Source organism: Panthera pardus, unplaced genomic scaffold, assembly GCF_024362965.1.
Source record: "Panthera pardus isolate Hobbes unplaced genomic scaffold, ASM2436296v1 HiC_scaffold_2, whole genome shotgun sequence".
NCBI lineage: Eukaryota > Metazoa > Chordata > Mammalia > Carnivora > Felidae > Panthera > Panthera pardus.
The window spans coordinates 11,549,816-11,570,008 of NW_026526765.1; the positions used below are offsets into that span (position 1 = coordinate 11,549,816).

The following is a 20,193-nucleotide window of genomic DNA, read 5'->3' on the forward strand; positions in this document are numbered from 1 at the left end:
TTCAGACCATTGATTCAACGAAACGGTTTTGCATCGTCGAATGCTAACTTGCACAGTATTTCCTCTCAGGACAGAGAGGTTAATTTTCCTTGTTGCCAGTATAACACACACTGTAGGAGTGGCTCTTTGCAAACGCTGAGCTTCTGTTTCATAAACCTAAAATAGAAGGGGCTGAGGCACATTGGGGTGCTTGAGGAGGGGCTCAAGGGCAAGAAGCTGAAGAATTCGTTCCTTCCTTCGTGCGTTCAGCCAGCGGGCAAGCCGGCGTCTGTTGACCACCCTGCCCTGTGCGAGGTCCTGTCTTGGGCATCTGGTATACAGTAGGGAGCAAAACAAAACTGTTCTCTAGCTAGCAGGCCGATTTAGAGGAAGAGTGAGAAAAAGTGTCCTCTCTATGGGTAACATAATGCAATACGATTGTTGTGGGACAGGGGTTTGAAATGCACCCCAGATTGACAGGCTCCGAACCAAATAGCAATTTAAAAGGTGACGACAGAAGCAATTTTGGCAAGTAACATGTGAACCTTGGGGTTGAGATAGATTCTTCTTCGCTTTCAAAAAATATTTAAGTTAAGTGTACACCCAGTGAGGGGCTCAGACCTACAAGTCCAAGATCAAGAGTTGCATGCTCTTCCAACTGAGCCATCCAGCTGCCCTGAGATGTTTTTAAGTGAATGTATTAGACCCTCCAAATATTCAAATTTAGTTGTTTAAGGAAAAGGCATTGTTTGTGTTGAACCGGGGAAGAGCAAAGAAAATTATCAAGCACCGACTGCATGTTTGTGTTAACACACAGTAACATCTGATTCTTAACCCACACTCCTTTCTCCTCCGTATCATTCAGCGAATATTAATATCAAGATCTTAGAGCAATGGCAGATGTTATCATGTGAACATTCCGAAAGACCTGGTTCAGCAGAGTGCTGGTTGCGTGCCTTGTAGGGCTCCCCTGGGAAGCCGCCTCTGCACCGACAAACGAGCCTTGACTGACTGTATCCTTATGCTGTGGTCACTGTCTCCTGAGGCTAGCGGTTGATTAAAATCCACATTCGCTTCTTTTTGTCTCAGATAGGGAAACTCATTTGTAACAAGAATCTACTCTGTCTTTCTGCCCTCCCTCCGTCCCTTCCGTCCTTTTATAATGTTTATTTATTTTTGAGACAGAGTATTGGTCAGAGGGGCAGAGGGAGGGGGAGACACAGAATCCAAAGCAGGCTCCGGGCTCCGAGCTGTCAGCACAGAGCCCAATGCAGGGCCCGAACCCACGAACTGTGAGATCATGACCTGAGCCGAAGTCGGACGCCCGACCGACTGAGCCACCCAGGCACCCCTTTCTGCACTCTTTAAAATAGACTGTGTGTAATTTAAAAAATATGTAATTTTAAGAGATGGATATAACTAAATGTCCCCTGACTTTGGCCACTTATTTACCTCTTTATCACTTTTCAAGCTGCTTTTTTTTTTTTTTTTTTTTTAAATGTCATGAGGTATTCAGTCAAACTGCTCTGGTTTTCTTCTAAATTTTACCGAAAGTCTCTCTGTGGCCCCCCTCCCTTTCACCTGTTCGTGGCATTTTCAAACTCCCTTGGTGGCACTTAGAAGTAAAACTGCTGCTGACTTCTGGTCTGTGACACACAGATATGGTCTGAGACCTCAGAAGCATCCCTCCAAGGTGGCATTTGTCATTGTTTTCCCTGTCCATGAGCACGGGAGGGAGAGTATGAGCTTATAGGGATAGTCAGGGAGCATATCCTCTTGATTTGAAAGTTTAGAAGCCACAGCTAGGTCCTTTACTGTACAAAGAAGGAACACAGTAGGAGTTGTCGTATCTGCAGCGTAATCTAGAATCACTGGAGTAGCACAGAAGCCATGTATTTGGAAATTGTGTTTTTTAATAGTTGCATACTCTGTTTTCATAAATAGCTCTTCGGGGCATGGAACAGAATCTGCCTTTTTGATCTAAGGGATATTTCATGGCTGAGTTCTTCCTTTCTTATGAAAAGTTACATGATATATTTAATCTGGCTTTATGGTATCCGTACATGCTTCCTCAGCCTTTTGCCTACTGGGTGTGTTTTTAAAAATGGGGCGCCTGGGTGGCTCAGTCGGTTAAGCGTCCGACTTCTGCTCAGGTCGTGATTTCACCATTCGTGAGTTCGAGCCCCCTGTCGGGCTTTGTGCTGACAGCTCAGAGCCTGGAGCCTATTTCGGATTCTGTGTCTCCCTCTCTCTCTGCCCCTCCCCCAACTCTCTCTCTCTCTCTCTCTCTCTCTCTCTCAAAAATAAAGATTACAAAAACAATGGCAACAAGATTAACGATGACACTTAGATGAAAGCCATACTAGTTACAAACTCCATTTCTTTGTGTCGTTAGTTTTATATTTGTTTTTTAAAAATTTTCTATTTTAGAAGTTTTGATTTGACTTCTAATTTGACTTTGAGATAACATCTCTTTTTCTGTGACCTCTTCAACAAGAATATTGTGGTAAAACCATGAAGAATTTCTGTTGTACTGAATGTTTGGACGTGCATGTCTGTCACCATGGTAGTAAACATACTTCAGCACCGGGTTAGCTCCTAGTGCCTTTCCTCTTCCACTGAAGACTGTGAACCTTAACTTAGGGCAGAGATTCAGAAACTGAGAGGCATAAGACTAGTTTTTAGAAACTAAAACACGGGAGTGAGTCTGTGGTTTCCAGTGGGTCGTAGGAAATCGAGATCTGCGTCGTGAAGTTTTGTTCAGTTCACCTTGTTTTCATGTCAGTATGCTGTCCTTCTGTGGGGTGGCCTGGAACGCAGGAGCTCTGACTTCCATCATTCACTCCATAAAGGGTAGTAATAAACAGCTTGTTTCAGAGTCGGCAGGAATTGTTAAGAACACCTTGGAATTATGTAAGTTCCTCGGCTCTCCTGTGAGGTGCGGCACTGGGGTTAGGATGCTTGGTGAGGGTTGTGTGAGAGGGGCTGGACCCTCAAGTGGGGCTCCTGTTCCCATAGCATGGGGATCCAGGACAGCAGTCGCCGTGGTCCCTCTCCGAGGGCTCTGCTGCCAGGGCTTCAGGGGGTGGGGCGGGGGGAGAGGCAGTGGAATGGTGGAAAGCACGTGTTTTCTTATCTGGTAGCGATAGAAGGGGGATCTTCTTTTCAGATCCTTGTAGATTGAGATCTGCAGCTGGGGCTTACTCCTTCTTCCTGTTTCTGTCCTTGGATGTGCTGCCTCCTCATTTGTCCCGGGCCCATAGCACTTTGTGCTGCTAACAGGACTTTGCATACTATGCCTTGCTATAGGTATTTATAAACTTGTCTTCTGGAGAGCCACTGTGGCACCTAATTGCTCTTTGTGTTTGCCCGACTGACGTCTCTGTCCACGCCAGATGGACTTGAGATGTAATCTGTCTTTGTCGATGGGTCCTGTGAATTACCCAATGACAGCAGTGAGTTGCTGAGACTAGATTGCCTCCATTCAAGAGCTTTGAAGGGACCTTAAGGATGAAATTGCAGAACTCTTGGCTCTTATTTTGCCGTTTATAAATAGCCACTGTTTTCAAAAAAGCTTGGTGGTTTGCCAGCACGGAGCCTGGTATATTGGAAAGCAAAGTGGCCTGATGACGTGGGGGCATGGGTTCTGTGTTGAGCCTTTTCATGACCAGAGCGGAAACGCCGCTGTGTCTCCTGGACCTTGGGGTCCTCATCGCGATGTGTTTGTTGCTGTCTTTGTGCAGAGTCTCTGGTGATTGTCAGTATCGTGCTTAATCCTGTTAAATTGGGTTCTTAGTATACAAGTATTCCACGGGCAGGAGAGATTTACTTAATCAAATTACACCATTAATTTAGCCATTCGTTGCTTCTGTGAATGATATATCGCAGCTGCTGGATTCTGTTCTATTCTTGCCCAAAGTGCTGACTTTGATACTGTTTGCTTGGGTTGTCAGGCTGCAAATTTGGCTGGACTCAAGCTTCGAATCCGCCTCCTCTGCAGGGGTCTGCGACCTGAGTCTCAGTCACATACTTTATCTTCAGCCGAGAGCTCTCCCTGGACAAGCGAGGCTCAGGGGAGAGCCAGAAATTTGGGCCAAAATGATACCCAGAACTTGGGGCTCCCCTGCTCCTTTCCGCAGCTTCTCCCCAGCTACTGGGGTTGCCCTGACCTGTGTCCTGATTCTGGTGTTAGCAGCTCCACGTGGCTTAGCCTGGGCCCTGTCCTCAGGCTAAAAGCCCCGGTCAGATGCTCCCCGTGCCATTCCTTTCTTTCCAGGTGGGTCTCCTGCTCTTGGGCACCCTGCAGGGCCTTGAGACGGTTGAGTTGTACAGCTTTCCTCTGTGGCAGGGCTGGTCCCATAGGGGCTGTTCAGACCTGTCACGGTGGAGGCCCTGTTCATTCAGCGAGTGCTTCCCTTGCTCTCATCCCAGGTCTGCATCTTGTGTTGTGTTACCAAGCTGCCGTTCTGGAGCGTTCCTTGTACTATTGTGGCAAAAACAAGCAGGAAAATAGCGATGGGCCAGTGGTCTTTTATTTTTCCTAGAGACTGCTCAGCCAGAAATGATAGCTACTGGTTTTGATGAGGATGGCCAGCATCCTGAACCTAGATTTCCTCTGTTAGAGACCTCCAGGGGAACTATCCTGAGGCATTATTATGGGAATGAACATTTTTGCCCCAGACTCCCATTTGGGCATTTGCCCTAGTGAGCTGGGCCAGACACATTGGGCTGCATGAATTCCTTTTGCTCAGATGGATGTTGGCTTGGCCTAAATTGCTTGCTGTGTGCTTCTTTTCCATGATATCTCCACTTGCCTTCTGCAATATTGGGCATGGGGAGAGTTGGTTCACACAGAGAAGAGGGCGTTTACAGGTGGCATTGGGCCATTTTACCCCAGTAGCCAGTGACATTCCTCCAGGGGGGGCATGACCCAGAAAGCCTGGAAGGATAGAGCCTAGAGGGAGCTGTGGCCAGTCCCCAGCTATTTATAATTCCTGCTCTTCTCCTTGCCACTGTTTATTTTTAACCACTGTGGGTTCTGATAGGAGGAGACTTTGAGCTCCCCCTACAGGCTTTAGTGTGCACCAGCTGCAGTGTTTAAAACGTGATATTGTTTTATTTGCCAATGTTTACATTAATCTACAGGATTCAAGTGAACATTTTTGAAATCATCCGGACTGGTTTTATATCCTGTGTTTTTTTGGGGACCAGATCTTTATTGCTACAAATGACCTGGAGCCTGTTTGGTACGGGATCCTCCCGGTCTGTGTGCAAATCGTTATTTGCCATTAAAATAGAAGATAATTCTGTGATCAGAGTCTTTCCTTCATAGAATTCAGATCCTTTCAAATGATATTTCTAAAGTTGATTTAATGGGTGTGAATAAAGCTGCTATATTTGGATAGGATAGAATGGGTAAGAAATGAAATGTCACTCAAGCAACCTAGTAATTTGATTTTCTCCTTATGTATTTCAGGGTTTCGAAAAAACGATGAAATGAAAGCTATGGATGTTTTGCCAATTTTAAAGGAAAAAGTTGCATACCTTTCAGGTAAAGTTGAACTTTCTGATCTGTGTTACTGTTCCTTTTGACTGCTTCTGATACACTATCAGAGTCTGAAATCCTAAACTAACGCCCCTGCCACATGCATGGAAGTGCTGATGTTCCAGTGGATTTTTAACTGCTTTGTTCTTGTAGTATTTTCCTGAGAAGTTAGTGCCAAGAGCATTTTCTTTTAGCTTGTAGGCACACACTATAAGTCAAATAGCATTGGTGATTAAAATATGTTTGTGTCTTTTATTCAGCAAACATTTGGTTGTTTTTCACTTATTCAGTTAAGTAAAACAACTGATTGTTTAGAAGTCCATCGTCTCCCAGAAAGTGATGGGAATATGACCTTATTTGGATGTGTCCTGAATTCTTACCTTGTGTTTTTTTTTTTGTCCCCTAGTCCTGGGGTTCTTAGAGCCCATATTGTGGACCATCAAAGCCCCAGTGATCTCTACCAACCTGGTCCTCCACTTACCTGTAATACTTGTGCTGGGGTTGGGGGTGCCTGGCCCCCTGCATTGTGGTGACAGTCTAGATCTGTCTCTCAGGCTTTGGAGCATCTGACTTCCTCCACACATAGGGAGTCAGCTGTAGGGCTTTTTTGGGCTGTCTCTTTGGGGGCTCCCTCCTACACGAACAGAAGAGGCATTGGGGACTTGACCTTTTTGACACAAGTTCATTTGTTGCAAAACCAAGGTTTTCAGATTTTTCTGCTCTGTTACAGCAGGAAGTAAATGTGTGGAGTGCCATGTGCTTTTAGACAGTCTTCCTGTATGTGTTTCCCCTGATAATTTTTTATCTTTCTCAAACAGGCATGATACGCTGATCTGAGTCTCCTTTTGAACACATTTTATTTTAAATGTATAACGCTGCCAGCTGCTATTATGTGTTAGGTGTGTCCTTTTGGCATGTGGGACTGGTCTATATTTAGGGTGCAGCTCCCTGTGGTGCTGTTACTAATCACACCTTTATGGCCAGTGGTGTTTCCTGGCACCTCGTAAACACTCTTTGATGATTTGGCTGAAGTGAATCTAATTCAGAATGCATTTGGAAGGTTGATAGAAGTTTGTGAAAAGAAAGACGCTTTAGCTAGTTGAAAATATATGCTACAAGAGAAAACAAAACAAAAGTAAAGAAACCTCTCCTTGCTTATAATACACCAAGTTTTTAAAGTACCCTTTGCTCTTTCCTAATCATTTACCGACAAACTGCATAATGTGGACCCATGCCGCAGTTTGTCAATTCCTGATTCTGTAGCTTACAGATGGATTTTAAAGTTAATATAATGAGAAGCCTCTGCTTATAAATAATAGAGGCATCGGTAAGAAGGCTCAAAGCCAGCTCCACATGTTCCTCAGTTCTTTATTTTTAAAGTTGATCTGTGGTGAGAGAGCTTGATTCTTTGGTTAAGCTCCTGGAGACAGGCACGTAAAGAACGGGAGGCTAGGGTTGCTGATTTTTATTTATACTCATTCCTTATTAGGCTCTTAATACAGAATATCTCATTTGATGTTACTTTTTTTTTAAGGCTTTATTTATTTTGAGAGATGGAGAACAAGCAGGGGGTGGGGCAGGTGTGGAGAGAGAGGGAGAGAGAGGGAGAGAGAAGGAGAATCCCAAACAGGCTCCACGCTATCAGTGCAGAGCCCATTGTGAGGCTCGATCCCACAAACGATGAGATCATGACCTGAGCTAGATCAAAGTCAGATGCTTAACCGACTAAGCCACTTAGGTACCCCTCATTTGATGTTGTTGTTGTTGTTGTTGTTGTTGTTGTTGTTTTTATCTAAGTTACTATCAAAGCTGAAACTATTTCCCTTTAAACTAATTGAAGGAATAAAGTCATTTGTCTTTCAGAGTTTATCCTGACTACTCAAACCTTAAATTCTTCAGGGTTAATTAAAATTGGGTCTTTTTAGTGGGGAGGGAAGTTCACTGTAGCAAACTAGTACAGAACTTTACAAATATTAGAGATGGTAGTCACCAGCTGTGTCAGGGAAACGATTGGTGGGTGCCACCACAATTGTAGAGTATTTCCTACTTTATAACCAGAATTGGCGAGTTATGTTAGCATGATATCATTTGCTGATTTTCTTAGGCTTGCTGTTATTTTGCTTAGGAAGGAAAAATGGAAAAGAAACACTAACTTAAAAACAAATTTGTTACTTTTGCATGGTGGTTTTTTTTTATCTGAAAGGTCGACAATGCAGGAGTAAGCTTCTGAAAAATTTATACCTCTAATCCTGTTTAGTAAAATCTGTTTTATTGAGATATAATCCACATACCATAAAACCTGTCCTTTAAATGTATATGATTTGGTGGATTTTAGGTATTCACAGGGTTGTGAAACCATCACCATGGTCTAATCCCGGAACACTTTGATTACCTCCGAAAGAGCGCCTACCCGTCCCCATTTCCTCTACTGCTGGGCTCCCAACTGCCAGTCTACTTCTTGCTCTGATCCTATTTTTAAAAGTATTAGGGGACATTTATTGTGGTGCATTTGTAAAAGCTCTCCATATGAGTAGTTTTTAGTAAATTAAATCTAAATGGAATAACCAGGGCTTTGAAAAAGCAGGCCAAAAGATCAGTGATTCTGTGAGTTACTTATTAGGTCAAAATCTCTAAGAAAAACAAACAAACAAAACCCAAAAACCCAGTAGGGATTCTTTGAACTTGAATATTTCTGATCCTCAGTCTCCTCGCCAGCTACTGTAAAAAGCAGCCCTCACTGCACGTACGTAAGACAGCAAAGTACTTACCAGCTCCTGCAGACGGTGTGTTAAATGAGGTTAGATGACAAACCTGATTTCATGCTTCAGGTCAGAAGTAGGGGCAATAAAAGAAGTGTTTTATAGTTTATATTTAACATTTTATTTAATGTATATGTTAATATATAATATATACCATGTATATGTATACTCAACCACTAATGTGATTCCTATGCCATTGGGGTTTGGACCTCAAAAGAATTCACTGACCACCACCAGAGTTAAGAACACTTTTTTCCCCTTTTTATCATAAAACATTTCAGCATCCAAAAAGAGAGAGAATAGTATAATGAGTTTCCATGAATCCATGGGTCACTCATCTATATTCCTTTAAAAAAAAACCTCAGTACGATTAACGGCTTTAAAAAATGGGCAGTAATTCTTTAATATAAAAAGAAGCCAGGCGATATTCAAATATCCTTGCTTGTCTCACAATTTGTTTTACAGGATATACATTGCAATTGGTTCTTCTGACTGTTTCTCTCAATCTATAGGTTCTTACTCCTTATCCTTGTATTTATCTTATCCCCTGTGTTAATTATTAGGTGAGGAAATGGTGTTTTCCTGTAGAGTTCCCTACATTGTAGCTTTTGCTGGTTGCACCTGTGGGTGGTCAGTTACTATGTTCTCTTTCCCCTGTCTTTCCTGTAAACTAGGAGCTGGGTCTTGAGGCTTGATCAGACCTAGCTTAGATTTTGCAGGAAGAAGGCAAAAATCAAGAATCCTTACTGGGTGGTGGTGGGTAGTCCTACTGGGAGTTGTATTTGTGTGCGGTGCAGGGTGGGGTGGGGGTTGGCTGTTTCTTTTTCTTTGATGTTAAGCATTCATTGATGATCATGGTTTAGAATCTGGTATTTTATTACAGTTCATTATGTAATGCAAAATGGTGACATTCTAATTGCATCCTTTTTTTTTTTTTTTTTTTTTTTTTTTGAGAGAGAGAGTGCATTCGGGCACCTATAAGCAGGGGAGGGGCCGAGGGAGAGGAAGAGAGAGAATCCTAAGCAGGCTCTACACTCAGTGTGGAGCCCGACTCAGGGCACAATCTTAATGACCACAAGATTGTGACCTGAGCCAAAATTGTGAGTTGGGTGCTTAACTGACGGAGCCACCCAGGCACCCCACATCCTTTGTTCTTTATCGGTTTGGATATTCTACAAGAGAAGTGTCCCTTCATCAGTTTCTTGGTTACCCTGAGAACACAGTTAATACAAGAGGCACGAAAAATGATTGATTCTTACCAGTTTTCAGACGAATGTAAAATGACCGTTAGTCATTTCAGACTGATAAAAAAAAAACACTGTGATTTTTAATATTTGATGTGTTTCAATTACAGTTTTTTTCATCTCTTATGAAGTTAAATTTTTCTCTTCTCTGGGGCACCTAGGTGGCTCTGTTGGTTGAACGTCCAACTTTGGCGTGGGTCATAATCTCGAGGTTGAGTGGGTTACTATCTCTGCTCCCCCCGTGGACACATCCAGGCAATATGTGTATATATATTGTGTGTATATGTATATTTTCTTAATAAGAAAAGATGTCATGACTTTATACTAAAGTTTCTAATCCAAATTTAGGGTTACAGGTGTCATATGTTTCTTTGATTTTACATTTGTGTCTCCTTTTCTTTATAGTGAAAATCTCAGTGCCTGCTCTCATCAACATAATTGCGTGTTTACATTGTAATGCCGATGTTACTGCTACACTATGAGACCCTGAATGTAATTTGATACTTCTGTTCTTGTTTTATTGTCCTAAGGGTATATACCCCTGGGAACATACAGTCCTGCTACTGTGTCATGAAAGCTGGTAGAATATGGGATTGTCTCTGTGTGGCAAGTTACTGCCAACTTGAAACTCCAGATCATTTGTTTCATTTCATTTTACATTTTTAAAGCTTAAAAAAACAACCACCCCGTCTTGCTTCAATGTGCACATCATTCCAGTCTTAAAATCTAAAAAAAGTTAAAGTACAGAGAAATGTTTCTCTCCCTGCCTTTTCTACTGTACCTTCCCTCCACCAGAGGAAACCTGTTTTTGTTTTTGTTTTCTTTAGTTTTTGTTTTTGTTTTTTTTCCCTTACCCTTGTAAAATAAGAGCACTTCTTTCTCTCCATCTGTTCTTCCCTCCCCTCCCGGAGGGAAGTAGTAATGTAGCCATGCACCATTTTTTCTGCTTGCTGTTTCACTGAACCAGTGGTCTGGAGAAGAGAGACTTAGTACAGAGGTGCCACACCCTTTTACAGTTGTATGAACTCTGTTGTTGTGTGTCTGACCATACTTGGTTCAGTCTGTTGCCTGCTGATAGACGTTAGGGTTGTTTTTTTGGAAGAAATTGTTCTGGGGATGGCAAGGTGAACATCATTCACCTTTGCAAGTGAGAGTAGGATTTGATTGGCCAGAGGTTTTCTGTTCCTATTGGACTACTCACCACTGTTCCTCTTGGTTCAGTTTTGCAGAGTTCTACATTTTCTGGAAAGGGAAGGGGGTACCTCCCGTCCATCTTGGGTATTCCGTTAGCATCTGGCACAGTCCGAAGCCATAATGACAGACCAGAGGGCTGGGTATTGCCAGAGGCTTTCCAAGTGCTGCATCCAGAGTCCCTGTAGAGTCTTCCTTTGAAATACTCTGTAAACTGGTTCCTAGTTGTCAGGACTTGGCTGCAGGAGGCAAGCATGTGAACGTAGGGGGCTGTGGAGCCACTGTGGGCCTTGGCTGCTCCTAGAGCGAGGTGGGGGGCAGTGGACCCCTCGTGACAGAGTTTGGTTAGTTGATGGCAGACTTAATTCATGGGAGCCACAATTTCTCACAAATCATGCCTTTTCAGAGCTTTCCTTTGTAAAATCTGCTTTTCGTGATCTGCTGTGAGTTAGCCTGCTCCTTGGGGGATGGGGGTGTAAAGAATCCTTTTCACTGGGGCTGTAATCCAGAAATTCAAATAAGGACCATACAGAGAGAAATATAGTTGATTCACTGAGATTTACATGATACTCCTCAAAGTAAGTATGCCTTCCTTACAAGAGAAGTTTATTCTAACTGGATGAAAGGTGAGTTCCTAATTGATGTAAAGAAGAAGAGGCAACTCTGAATCCAGCTGCTTTTGTGGTCGTTCTGGGCCACGCTGCTCCAGAGCCCATGTCCCCTGGAGTGTCACCTTTTAGACAAGAAAATAAGTGTCTCTGGGTTTCAGGAAGTGTCACACAGACACTGAAGCTATAATGCCGGACTTCCTCAGCCTTCTTTCCCATGTGGACAGGAACCTTAGCATCTGTGTTTCTATAGGAATGTTCATTAGGCACATCTGTTTTTAACTTTCTGATATCCGACAGTAGGTATTTTTAATTCACTTCGTGTAGAATCCATTCATTCCGCAAGTACTGATTTATCGAGTGTACTTTTTGTTCCAGTGTCTTCCTCGGCCTTGAAAGTATATACTGATGTCAGTGAGTGAACAAACAACACCTGCCTCCATAGAGCTTCCATTTAGTCAGCGACACAGACAAACAAAAAGACTGTGTAAACCCCATAGCTTATCACAAGGTGAGAGGTGCCTTACAGAAATAAAATGGAGAACGGGGAGAGGAAGGACAGTTTTTGTAGGAATTAAACATACAACAGTGTCATTAGGAACAAAAACTATACTTTCTTTTTCTTTCTTATTGTGTTTTGTGTTTTTTGTTTTTTTTTTTTTAAATTAACACAGCATTTGGATAGGCAATCCTTAACAAGCTGTTCGTTTTTGATTATAGACATGTAGCAATCCAGGGACTGTTAACCATTCATTCTTAGACATCCTGGACATTGGTACCTGCAGGAAATCGTGCAGGAAATGGATTTCCTGCCCTTTGCTTTTCCCTGTAGAAACTAAGGCACTGCGTTTCCCGTCTATAAACTAGGACTGACGTGTCCCACCTGCCTGTCCCTGAGGCTGCAGGTCAATGTCAGATACACACTCGTACATCCGGTAAGTGAAGCTTTGCTGAGTTAGAGCATCATTCTTGTTACTAGTTCAGGAACAAGAACTTTAAAGTTGTAATTCTGCTTCATAACCCAGACAGTGTTCTTGTGGTGTATCTTCTGCATTTGTGACACTGGCACCAGGTTAAATCTTGGGGAGTATAATCCAAACAGGCGTATGTGGCAATGATTTTAAGCCCGTTAGAGGCTCATGGTGCTTCTTTGATACCGTGTTTCATGGGTTCTAAGATTTTTTTTTTTTTTTAACTTCTTGGGAGGGGGTGTGGTCAGCAGATGGGTGATTGACATCTGCCTGTCGCTGACACGCCACAGATTGGAAGATGCACCCCGATGCAGGGAGGTTAGCAGGTGAAAACAATTATTACTTAAATAGAGAATATGTGGTTTTTACTTCATAAGTGACTTTTGTTGAAGTTTTAAAACTATCCCGGTGAGTTTTCTGAAGCTCTGTTATGGGAAAAGGAAAAAGATAAAGTGAGTATTTTTTTTTCCTCTTAAAGTTCAAGTTTGGGTGTAAATAAGGTTTTTTTTTTAGGACACAAGTGAGAGCCTAGTTGGGGGATGAGCTTGCTGGCGAGTCTCAGGGGACTCTTCTTAGTGCTGCCAGCTTGGGGGGAATCTGGATGACAGGTGAAGCAGAACAGAGGCGGTCAGGACTCCTCACACTTGGCATTTACGTCTCGGTGAGCAGAATGGCACTTTCCCACATGAGTGTCTTTGATGGGCGGTTTTGGGTTCAACTTTTGGCGCCCATGGTGGCGCATATGGCCTTGCTTGCTTTGTGAGATACGATGACCCAGAGGGAGGAGTTGATCATGGGTCACGGTCATCTAGTCTCTCTGCTGAATCAGATATTGTTTTGCATTTAAAAAGTTCAGAATGTTGGTCCAGGAAGATGTTAGATGCTATTCTCTTTACCGAAAGTGGGGTGAATGTTTTCAGCCAAATATCCTAGTACATTTTTAAGAACTCAAATTTCTGTATGTGGATCTGCAGTATTTTTGACCAAGGAGATTGATTCTCTTTTGAAAAATATCAAAGATGTTGGGAGACCAAAAAAAAAGAAAAAAAAATACTGAAGTTGTTGCCTGTCTTATCCTGGGGATAAGTGGTAATCCCCCAAAATACCATTGGCCCTCATTAGTATTACCCTAAAAATACTGTCTGATATTTCAGAAGGTTACTTGGTGATGACATTCTGGCATTTATAACAGTACTGCTTCTTACTTTTAATAGTACCTTTTGTTCCTAAAGAAGCTTAGGAACCATCATACAGTTGTCCTTCTGCACATTTTTGCTACTTTAGAGAGAATTAAAGCTACTAGTGTGAAAAATTTTGTAAGCTCTTGTCAGGGCAAAGTACCCAGATGTGACCATATGGCATAGCCCCCTTGTCTTTTTTTTTTTTTTTTTTTTTTTTTAATTTCACTTGTTTATTTTAAGTAATCTCTACACTAAATATGGGACTCAAACTCATGACCCCTAGACCAGGAGTTCTGGGCACTTCTGACTGAGCCAGCCAGCACCCCTCCCCCCATCCTTATTGAAGCCTTAGTATCTTTAATTATAAAGCTGGAATAATAAAACCTCTTAATGCGGTCGTCATGATGTTGAAATCTGAGCCCGTATGTTAAGGACTGGAATCCATATGTAGCATGTATCAGTGGCTATGATTTAGTATTGTTCCCATTTAATACTTGAATTACTAGATTTGTAAATAACAACACTTTTCTGGATTGCATGACCAAATAGTACATGTGGATCATTTTAAGTGTTCAGAATCAGAATTGAGTTTCATTATTGTCGAGAGGCACTATTAATCATTCTAGGAAATGGTACCCAAATTGGTGAAATGTGTTTTTAAAATTCCAACATCTTGTGCTGAACACTTCTTTGGCTTTTCTAAAGAGAAAGAATCTGGCTTTCTGTTGTTAGTGTTTGTTTGCTTGCTTTTTAATTTTACCTCTGCTGATGAAGTAAATAAGATGAGAAAATAATTAAGAGTTTCATGTTGTGACTTGAATTTTGAGATCTTACTGCCATTCTTCTGAAGACCGATAGATGACCAGAGCTGTAAAACTAAGGAAGGATCTGCTTGGGAAGGCTAGATTTTCCTTCTCTGTTGTAATTTGTGAAAACAGTGAGAGAAGTAATAAAATATATCTAGAAATTTCACCAAAAATGTTGAGTGATACCAACAGACTTCATTAGGATTTTCAGTGTGTTAATGAGGGCCACACCTGCCTGTCACCCGAGGTTTGTACTTAGTATGTGACATAATTTTTCTAAACACCTTAAGGTAACTTAGTTCTGTTGTAACATTCTCAAATGCCAATCAATCTGTGTGTGTGTGTGTGTGTGTGTGTGTGTGTGTGGCTTTGTGTGAGAGGTTGGTGAAGCTTGACTGCTGGGGTCAGGTACTGCCCTGAACGGGGAAGATGCCCTAGATCCCAGATTATAGAAAGTCATCATCCAGGATAATGTTTGGAGACCATTCTGTCTCTTTCTTGCAAGACCTACAACCCAGTTTGGTTGAGAGCTTAGCATGCTGGGGAGGGCAGGATGGGGGCAGCTTGGAAGAGAACAAGAGGTGAGGTGTGGGGAGGCGCTGGTTTAAGGTGAATGAAGCACATATGTGTGGAAATGTGTTCCCTGCAGACGTAAAGTTAAAGAAAGCAGGAAGCACGCGGGAAGACAAAGACTTCTGTGATGGCTTCCCAGGTGACAGGCCGCACTCAGACATGTTCTTCTTCAGAATCCCGGGAGCGGATGAAGTAGCCCATCCACGTCTCCGCCAAAGCAAGGGCTCTTGCCTTTTGCTCTGTCCTTCCTGGCCATGCAGTTGGTGGAGGGACAGCGTTGCATGAGTGGTTCGGTGACGACGATGGACCTCCGGTGGCATGAAGAGTCCTGTCCTCTCTGTTTCTGTCTAAGTGTGCTCCAAATGTTTGTTTTTCAGGTGGCAGAGATAAACGTGGAGGTCCCATTTTAACGTTTCCAGCCCGCAGCAATCATGATAGAATACGACAGGAGGACCTCAGGAGACTGATTTCGTATCTAGCCTGTATCCCTAGGTAAGTTCCGTGTGGTTCGTGGTTACTCAGTGTTGCCACCGTCCCAAGACATGTGACTTGAATTCCAAGCAGACGAAACAGTATAGAACTAAAATCATGATCTTTCTCCCTTTTTATTTTAAAGACTCTGTTTTTTTTTTTAAACATTTGTTTTTGAGAGAGAGCACAAGCAGAGGAGGGGCAAAGAGAGAGGGGGACAGAGGATCTGAAGCGGGCTCTGCACTGACAGCAATGAGCCCCGTGTGGGGCTTGAACTCACGAGCTGTGAGACGATGCATGACCTGAGCTGAGGTTGGATGCTCAGCTGACTGGGCCACCTAGGCGCCCCTTGATCTTGCTCCTTACTTCCATTTTTTGACCATTCTGTCCTGTATACAGCACTTCTGGGTGTGGAGATGAGAAGCATGTGTCTTGGTTGAAGAGCTTCGTGTGGAGGTGATGGAGTTGGGACGCCCACGAGGCTGGGATTAGGATGTGGTGCTGGAGGTGGACGGTCATTGGTGAATCTGGTACCAGCACGCAGCGCGCTGTAAGACCAGAAATGGAATGCTGTTTCTAAAAATGTGTTTGTCTTCAGGCTCAGCTTCAGGGCTTTTTTTTTTTTTTTTTCTTTTTTCGAAGTTTATTTATTTTGAGAGAGGGAGAGAGTGAGTGTGTGTGAACGGAGGAGGGGCAGGGAGACAGAGAATCCCACGCAGGATCCACGCTATCAGCATGGAGCCTGATGCGGGGCTCGAACTCATGAACTGGGAGATCATGACCTGAGCCGAAATCCAGAGCCAGATGCTTAACTGACTGAGCTACCCAGGTACCCGTGAGCTTCAGTTTCTTAAAAGTATTCTCTTGATTTTGTGGCATGATGTTTGGTGGGGCTTTAAAAATCTTTACCAGGTAATATGCCACGTTTGGGAATCCCCATTCAGTTGGAGAGCCCATTAGTGATAGGGTGGTTTAGTGTGGATTCTGGAGAACACTAAGAACAGGCAAAGCTGTGTTTTCCAGCTGATTTTTTTTGGAAAAAGAATACCGCTGTGATATAGTCCAGGGATTTAGGCATGTCTGCAGAAAAGAGATTGTGTGTGTTTGGGTTGGAGGGGTGTTTCCCTGTGAGGAAAAGGAAAGGCATGTGCTAAAAGGGGCATAATCAACGTGCTGGAATACGAGGAGGCCAAACGAGGACGTGTGGAGGAGAACTCGGTCATTATATAGGCTACAGTAGACAGTCACGTTAATGAACGTGTTATGCAAGAGAATGATGAGAGCTGGTCAGTAGCAGCGTTAATGGGTTCTCAAAGGTGGAGGGGACTGTCATAGATCTGCCACAGCACGTGGGTTGGGACACTCCTGGCCTATTTAGGTTGACACCAACAAAGGAAGACAGCAGTGCCCATTTGTAACCCATCCTTGCTGTGGCTGAGGAAAGTCAGCTTTTGCTGTTGACGGTCTGGCCTGCTGAGGAAGTTGGTGGGTTTTCCTGTTTGGGCGTCCTTTATGAGACAGCAGTCGCTTTGCATCGTCAAGGACAAAGTGATATATGGAAGAGCTCACTCTTTCCTCCTACTCTGGTATTTTCTTGGGCTGTTGAACTGTTGACACCGTGAGTTAGAAAGGGGTTTAGAAGTTTTGGTCTACTCGCTATCATTTATAAATAGCACTTACAGTTGACGAGCACCGTTTACGGAGTTCTTCTGTGTGCTCGGTACTGGACTCATGGTGGAAGAAGAAACAGAAATACAGAGGACGGTGTAAAAAATAAATCTCTGCCAACCAAAGTGATACTCATCACATAGTATAATAAGAAAGCTGAATTTGGCATATATCCAGCTTAGTTTTGAAAACATTAACATAATGGAACGGCTGTGTGTAACTTTGGCAGTTTGCTATCTGGTTTTAAAATCTGTGTCGATTGTAAATATTAAAATTGGTTTTATTTCACTGACATTGTAAAAAAACAAAAAAATTGATCCACGTGTATTTTGGATCATCTGCATGACCCACCTAAACCTACCAAACTTGGTCGTGGAAAATTGTGAGCATATACAAAAGTAGCGAGAATAGTGTAGCGAGCTCCAGCTTCAGTGATGATCAGATTTTGTCAGTCTTGTTTTTCTCTGACCCTCCCCCCCAGAATATTTCATAAAAAACCCCAAGAATCCTGTCATTTCACTTACAGATACTGAAGCGTATTGAAGGGTGAACCTTCTGCTGTTGAGCACAGTCACTTTGTTTCATTGCCTGGGTTTGCTTTTGTATTTACGATTCCCAGTGACAGGAAACATCCTTTGCCTGCCTTGGTTAATGATGAGATGAGTGGGATTAACGTGTAAATGACCCATTTTTCAAGTGATAGTGGGCAAATTTCACAGGGGTCCAGATAGAGAAAGGGGACAAAAAAATGAGTCCTCTGTGCCCCTACCCGGACCAGACATGAGCTGCTCTGTCTCCCTGGAGTGTTGGGTAGCAGGAACATTGTTCTGGTTTAGCCAAACAGGAGGGTCCGTGAAACCATCCTCAGACTAACGGTGTGCAGATTTTTTCCACTGGTGGGTTTGCTTGCGTTTAACTCTGATTATTTGTTGCTATAGTTTCAGAGTGGCGTGAATCATTCTGGGAGTCGTGAGACTTCTTTTACCTGTCCGCTACTCCTGGTGGTTTCTGGGATGTGAAGGTAGCTACCTTTTGCTGTCCCTCAAGCTGGACAGTCTCAGGGCCCTGCATTCCCGGATGTGGAGAAGCGTGCCATCCAAACAGCACGGGCAGCAGAGTCAGACCAGCTGTGACGTGTCCCAAGCACATTACTTTCATCAGTTTTCTGATGTACAGAATGTGGTAGTAACATGGGATCACTGTGAGTAATGACTGAGGATACTTAACGTCCGTGCCCAGGGCAACGCCTGACACAGGGTCGCTACCTCAGAAACAGTCCGATGATCTCCATCATCTCTACACGCTCTTCCGTTTTCCTTCCTTTATTTTTCGTTTGGATGTGTGCTCTAGAGCTGGGTTATCTTGTTTTTCTTCTGCACGTGCCTCTTAAAAGGTGGCCCTCGAAGATCAACACGAAGTGAGCTGAGCAGTGCTGAGGAGTTTGAGGATTACTTGGGTCACCTTCTCTGCCCTTCCTCCCCTTTTTTTTTTTTTTTTTTTTAAGCAATTGAAGTAATAGAGTAAATTTCATGGAATTAATTTGCAAGGAAATTTTCCATTAACTGTGTGTAGGAGAAACAAGTCTCACTAGAAATTCTTGCTGGTATAATTGGGATTCCCACACAGTGATGAGAATAACCTCAGTCTTGGTACATCTCTAGGTGTTTATTGCTCTTATTGTTTGAAATACACGCAACTAATTATGTTCTAGATCGTCTTACCTTCTTTAGAATGATTTATAGTGGCTCCGTGGATAAATCGCCTCAACTCTCTTGTAACTGGTGAAGTAACTGAAGACTTTTGACTGATTCATTCATGAACATTCACATAAAAAACTACTTTCTTCGTCTAGAACCTGAAGAGCGTTTCTCTCTTTCAGAGACCAGCATTGACAAGGGACCTTAGTTGTATCTAAAATTGCCTCATCTCACAGATAAAATGAGGCTCTTAGGTGAAACTGCTGAAATAACTGGTTGACGGCTGCACTTTCCCACGAGCGCTGTCTTCCGGGAAGGGCCGCGTGGACCCCTTCCGTTGTACACAGCTGCCCGCATTCGTTAGCTGCTCATAAATACACCTGGGTTTGGGAGCCTGCAAATCTTCCTTTCTTTTTTTCCTTTTTTTTTTCTCTCCATGTTTGTTTGTTTTGAGAGAGAAGAGAGAACGAGTGGGGGAGAGGCAGAGAGAGAGGGAGAGAGAGAATTCCAGGCAGGCTCTTCACTGGAGACGTAGAGTCCGATGCGGGGCTCGATCTCAGGAACCGTGAGATCATGACCTGAGCCAAGAACAAGAGTCAGATGTTCAACTGACTGAGCCATCCGGGTGCTCCACAAGTCACTGCTTTCTTAATAAGGACTGGCTTTTAACTGGGTAGAGAGACAGATTGTAAGGATGTGCCCTCCCAGCCCAGTTCACGTGCTGTTTTCATTACTTGAAAAGCCACTGGGTGGTTGGTTTGATTGTGGAGGAGGGTGGATAGTGAGTCCTTTTGTAAACTGGGCCAGCTCAAGTACCTTCTGGTTGTGGTGTTCCCTGACTTGTTCCTGTCGTTGAGCCTGGAGTTATTCCGGATTCCCTTTCAGCCCCTTTCAAGTGGAGGGTGCGGTTTTCTGTGCACGCTGCGTAGCGCTCTGTGAGGAGAGGCACAGGCTGCCGGAGAACTGGCCCTGATGTGGTGAGGGCCGATGCCCCGAGCGCAGCCCGGCAGACAGCACCCACTGAGGCCCGAAGGGCCCGGCTGCCCTGCACAGTCGCCCTCCTTTGTTGTGTGGCTGCAGGTAGAGCGTCCGCAGTCGGATGGCCCGTTGGGGCAGGCTCCCTCTGCTCAGGCAGAGCCCGAAGAAGTCCGGAATGCTCCCGGGGACTTGGGAGATTTGGGGAGACATTTCTGGAAGCCCCGTTTGCTTCTGGGATTTGTGAAGGAGGCCTGTGCTGTTCTCTCGTTTGTGGCCCGGGACCTACTTGAGACAGGGAGACATGATACCAGGAGGGTCGTGTGAGCCGAGTGTTAACTCATTAGGAGTTTTTATTCACGTGCAGTTGTAGACAGAAGTGCATCAAAGCATTCCTAGCAGTTTCCACCTCTGAGTGAGAAGCTAGGCCACTGATCAGCCTTGTCATCTCTTGGTGGATTTCCACACCATGTTTCTGGGGCCTGTGCCACCACCCACGCAGGGTCTGTCTCCACAGACTGTTGG

The 20,193-nt window shown here is 43.7% G+C and overlaps 1 protein-coding gene across 6 annotated transcripts in view; it reads left to right on the forward strand.

Annotated features, from left to right (window-relative positions):
• Positions 1-20,193, forward strand: part of TRIO (trio Rho guanine nucleotide exchange factor) — a 354,644-nt gene that overhangs the window by 116,177 nt on the left and 218,274 nt on the right. For all 6 annotated transcript variants that reach the window (XR_008423663.1, XM_053906894.1, XM_053906893.1 and 3 more), the window contains exons 2-3: positions 5,456-5,530; positions 15,235-15,349. Coding sequence is in view for 5 of the 6 variants with exons in the window: in XM_053906894.1 (XP_053762869.1) it covers positions 5,456-5,530; positions 15,235-15,349 (190 nt within the window). In the remaining variant the exon portion in view is untranslated. The remainder of the gene's footprint in view (positions 1-5,455; positions 5,531-15,234; positions 15,350-20,193) is intronic.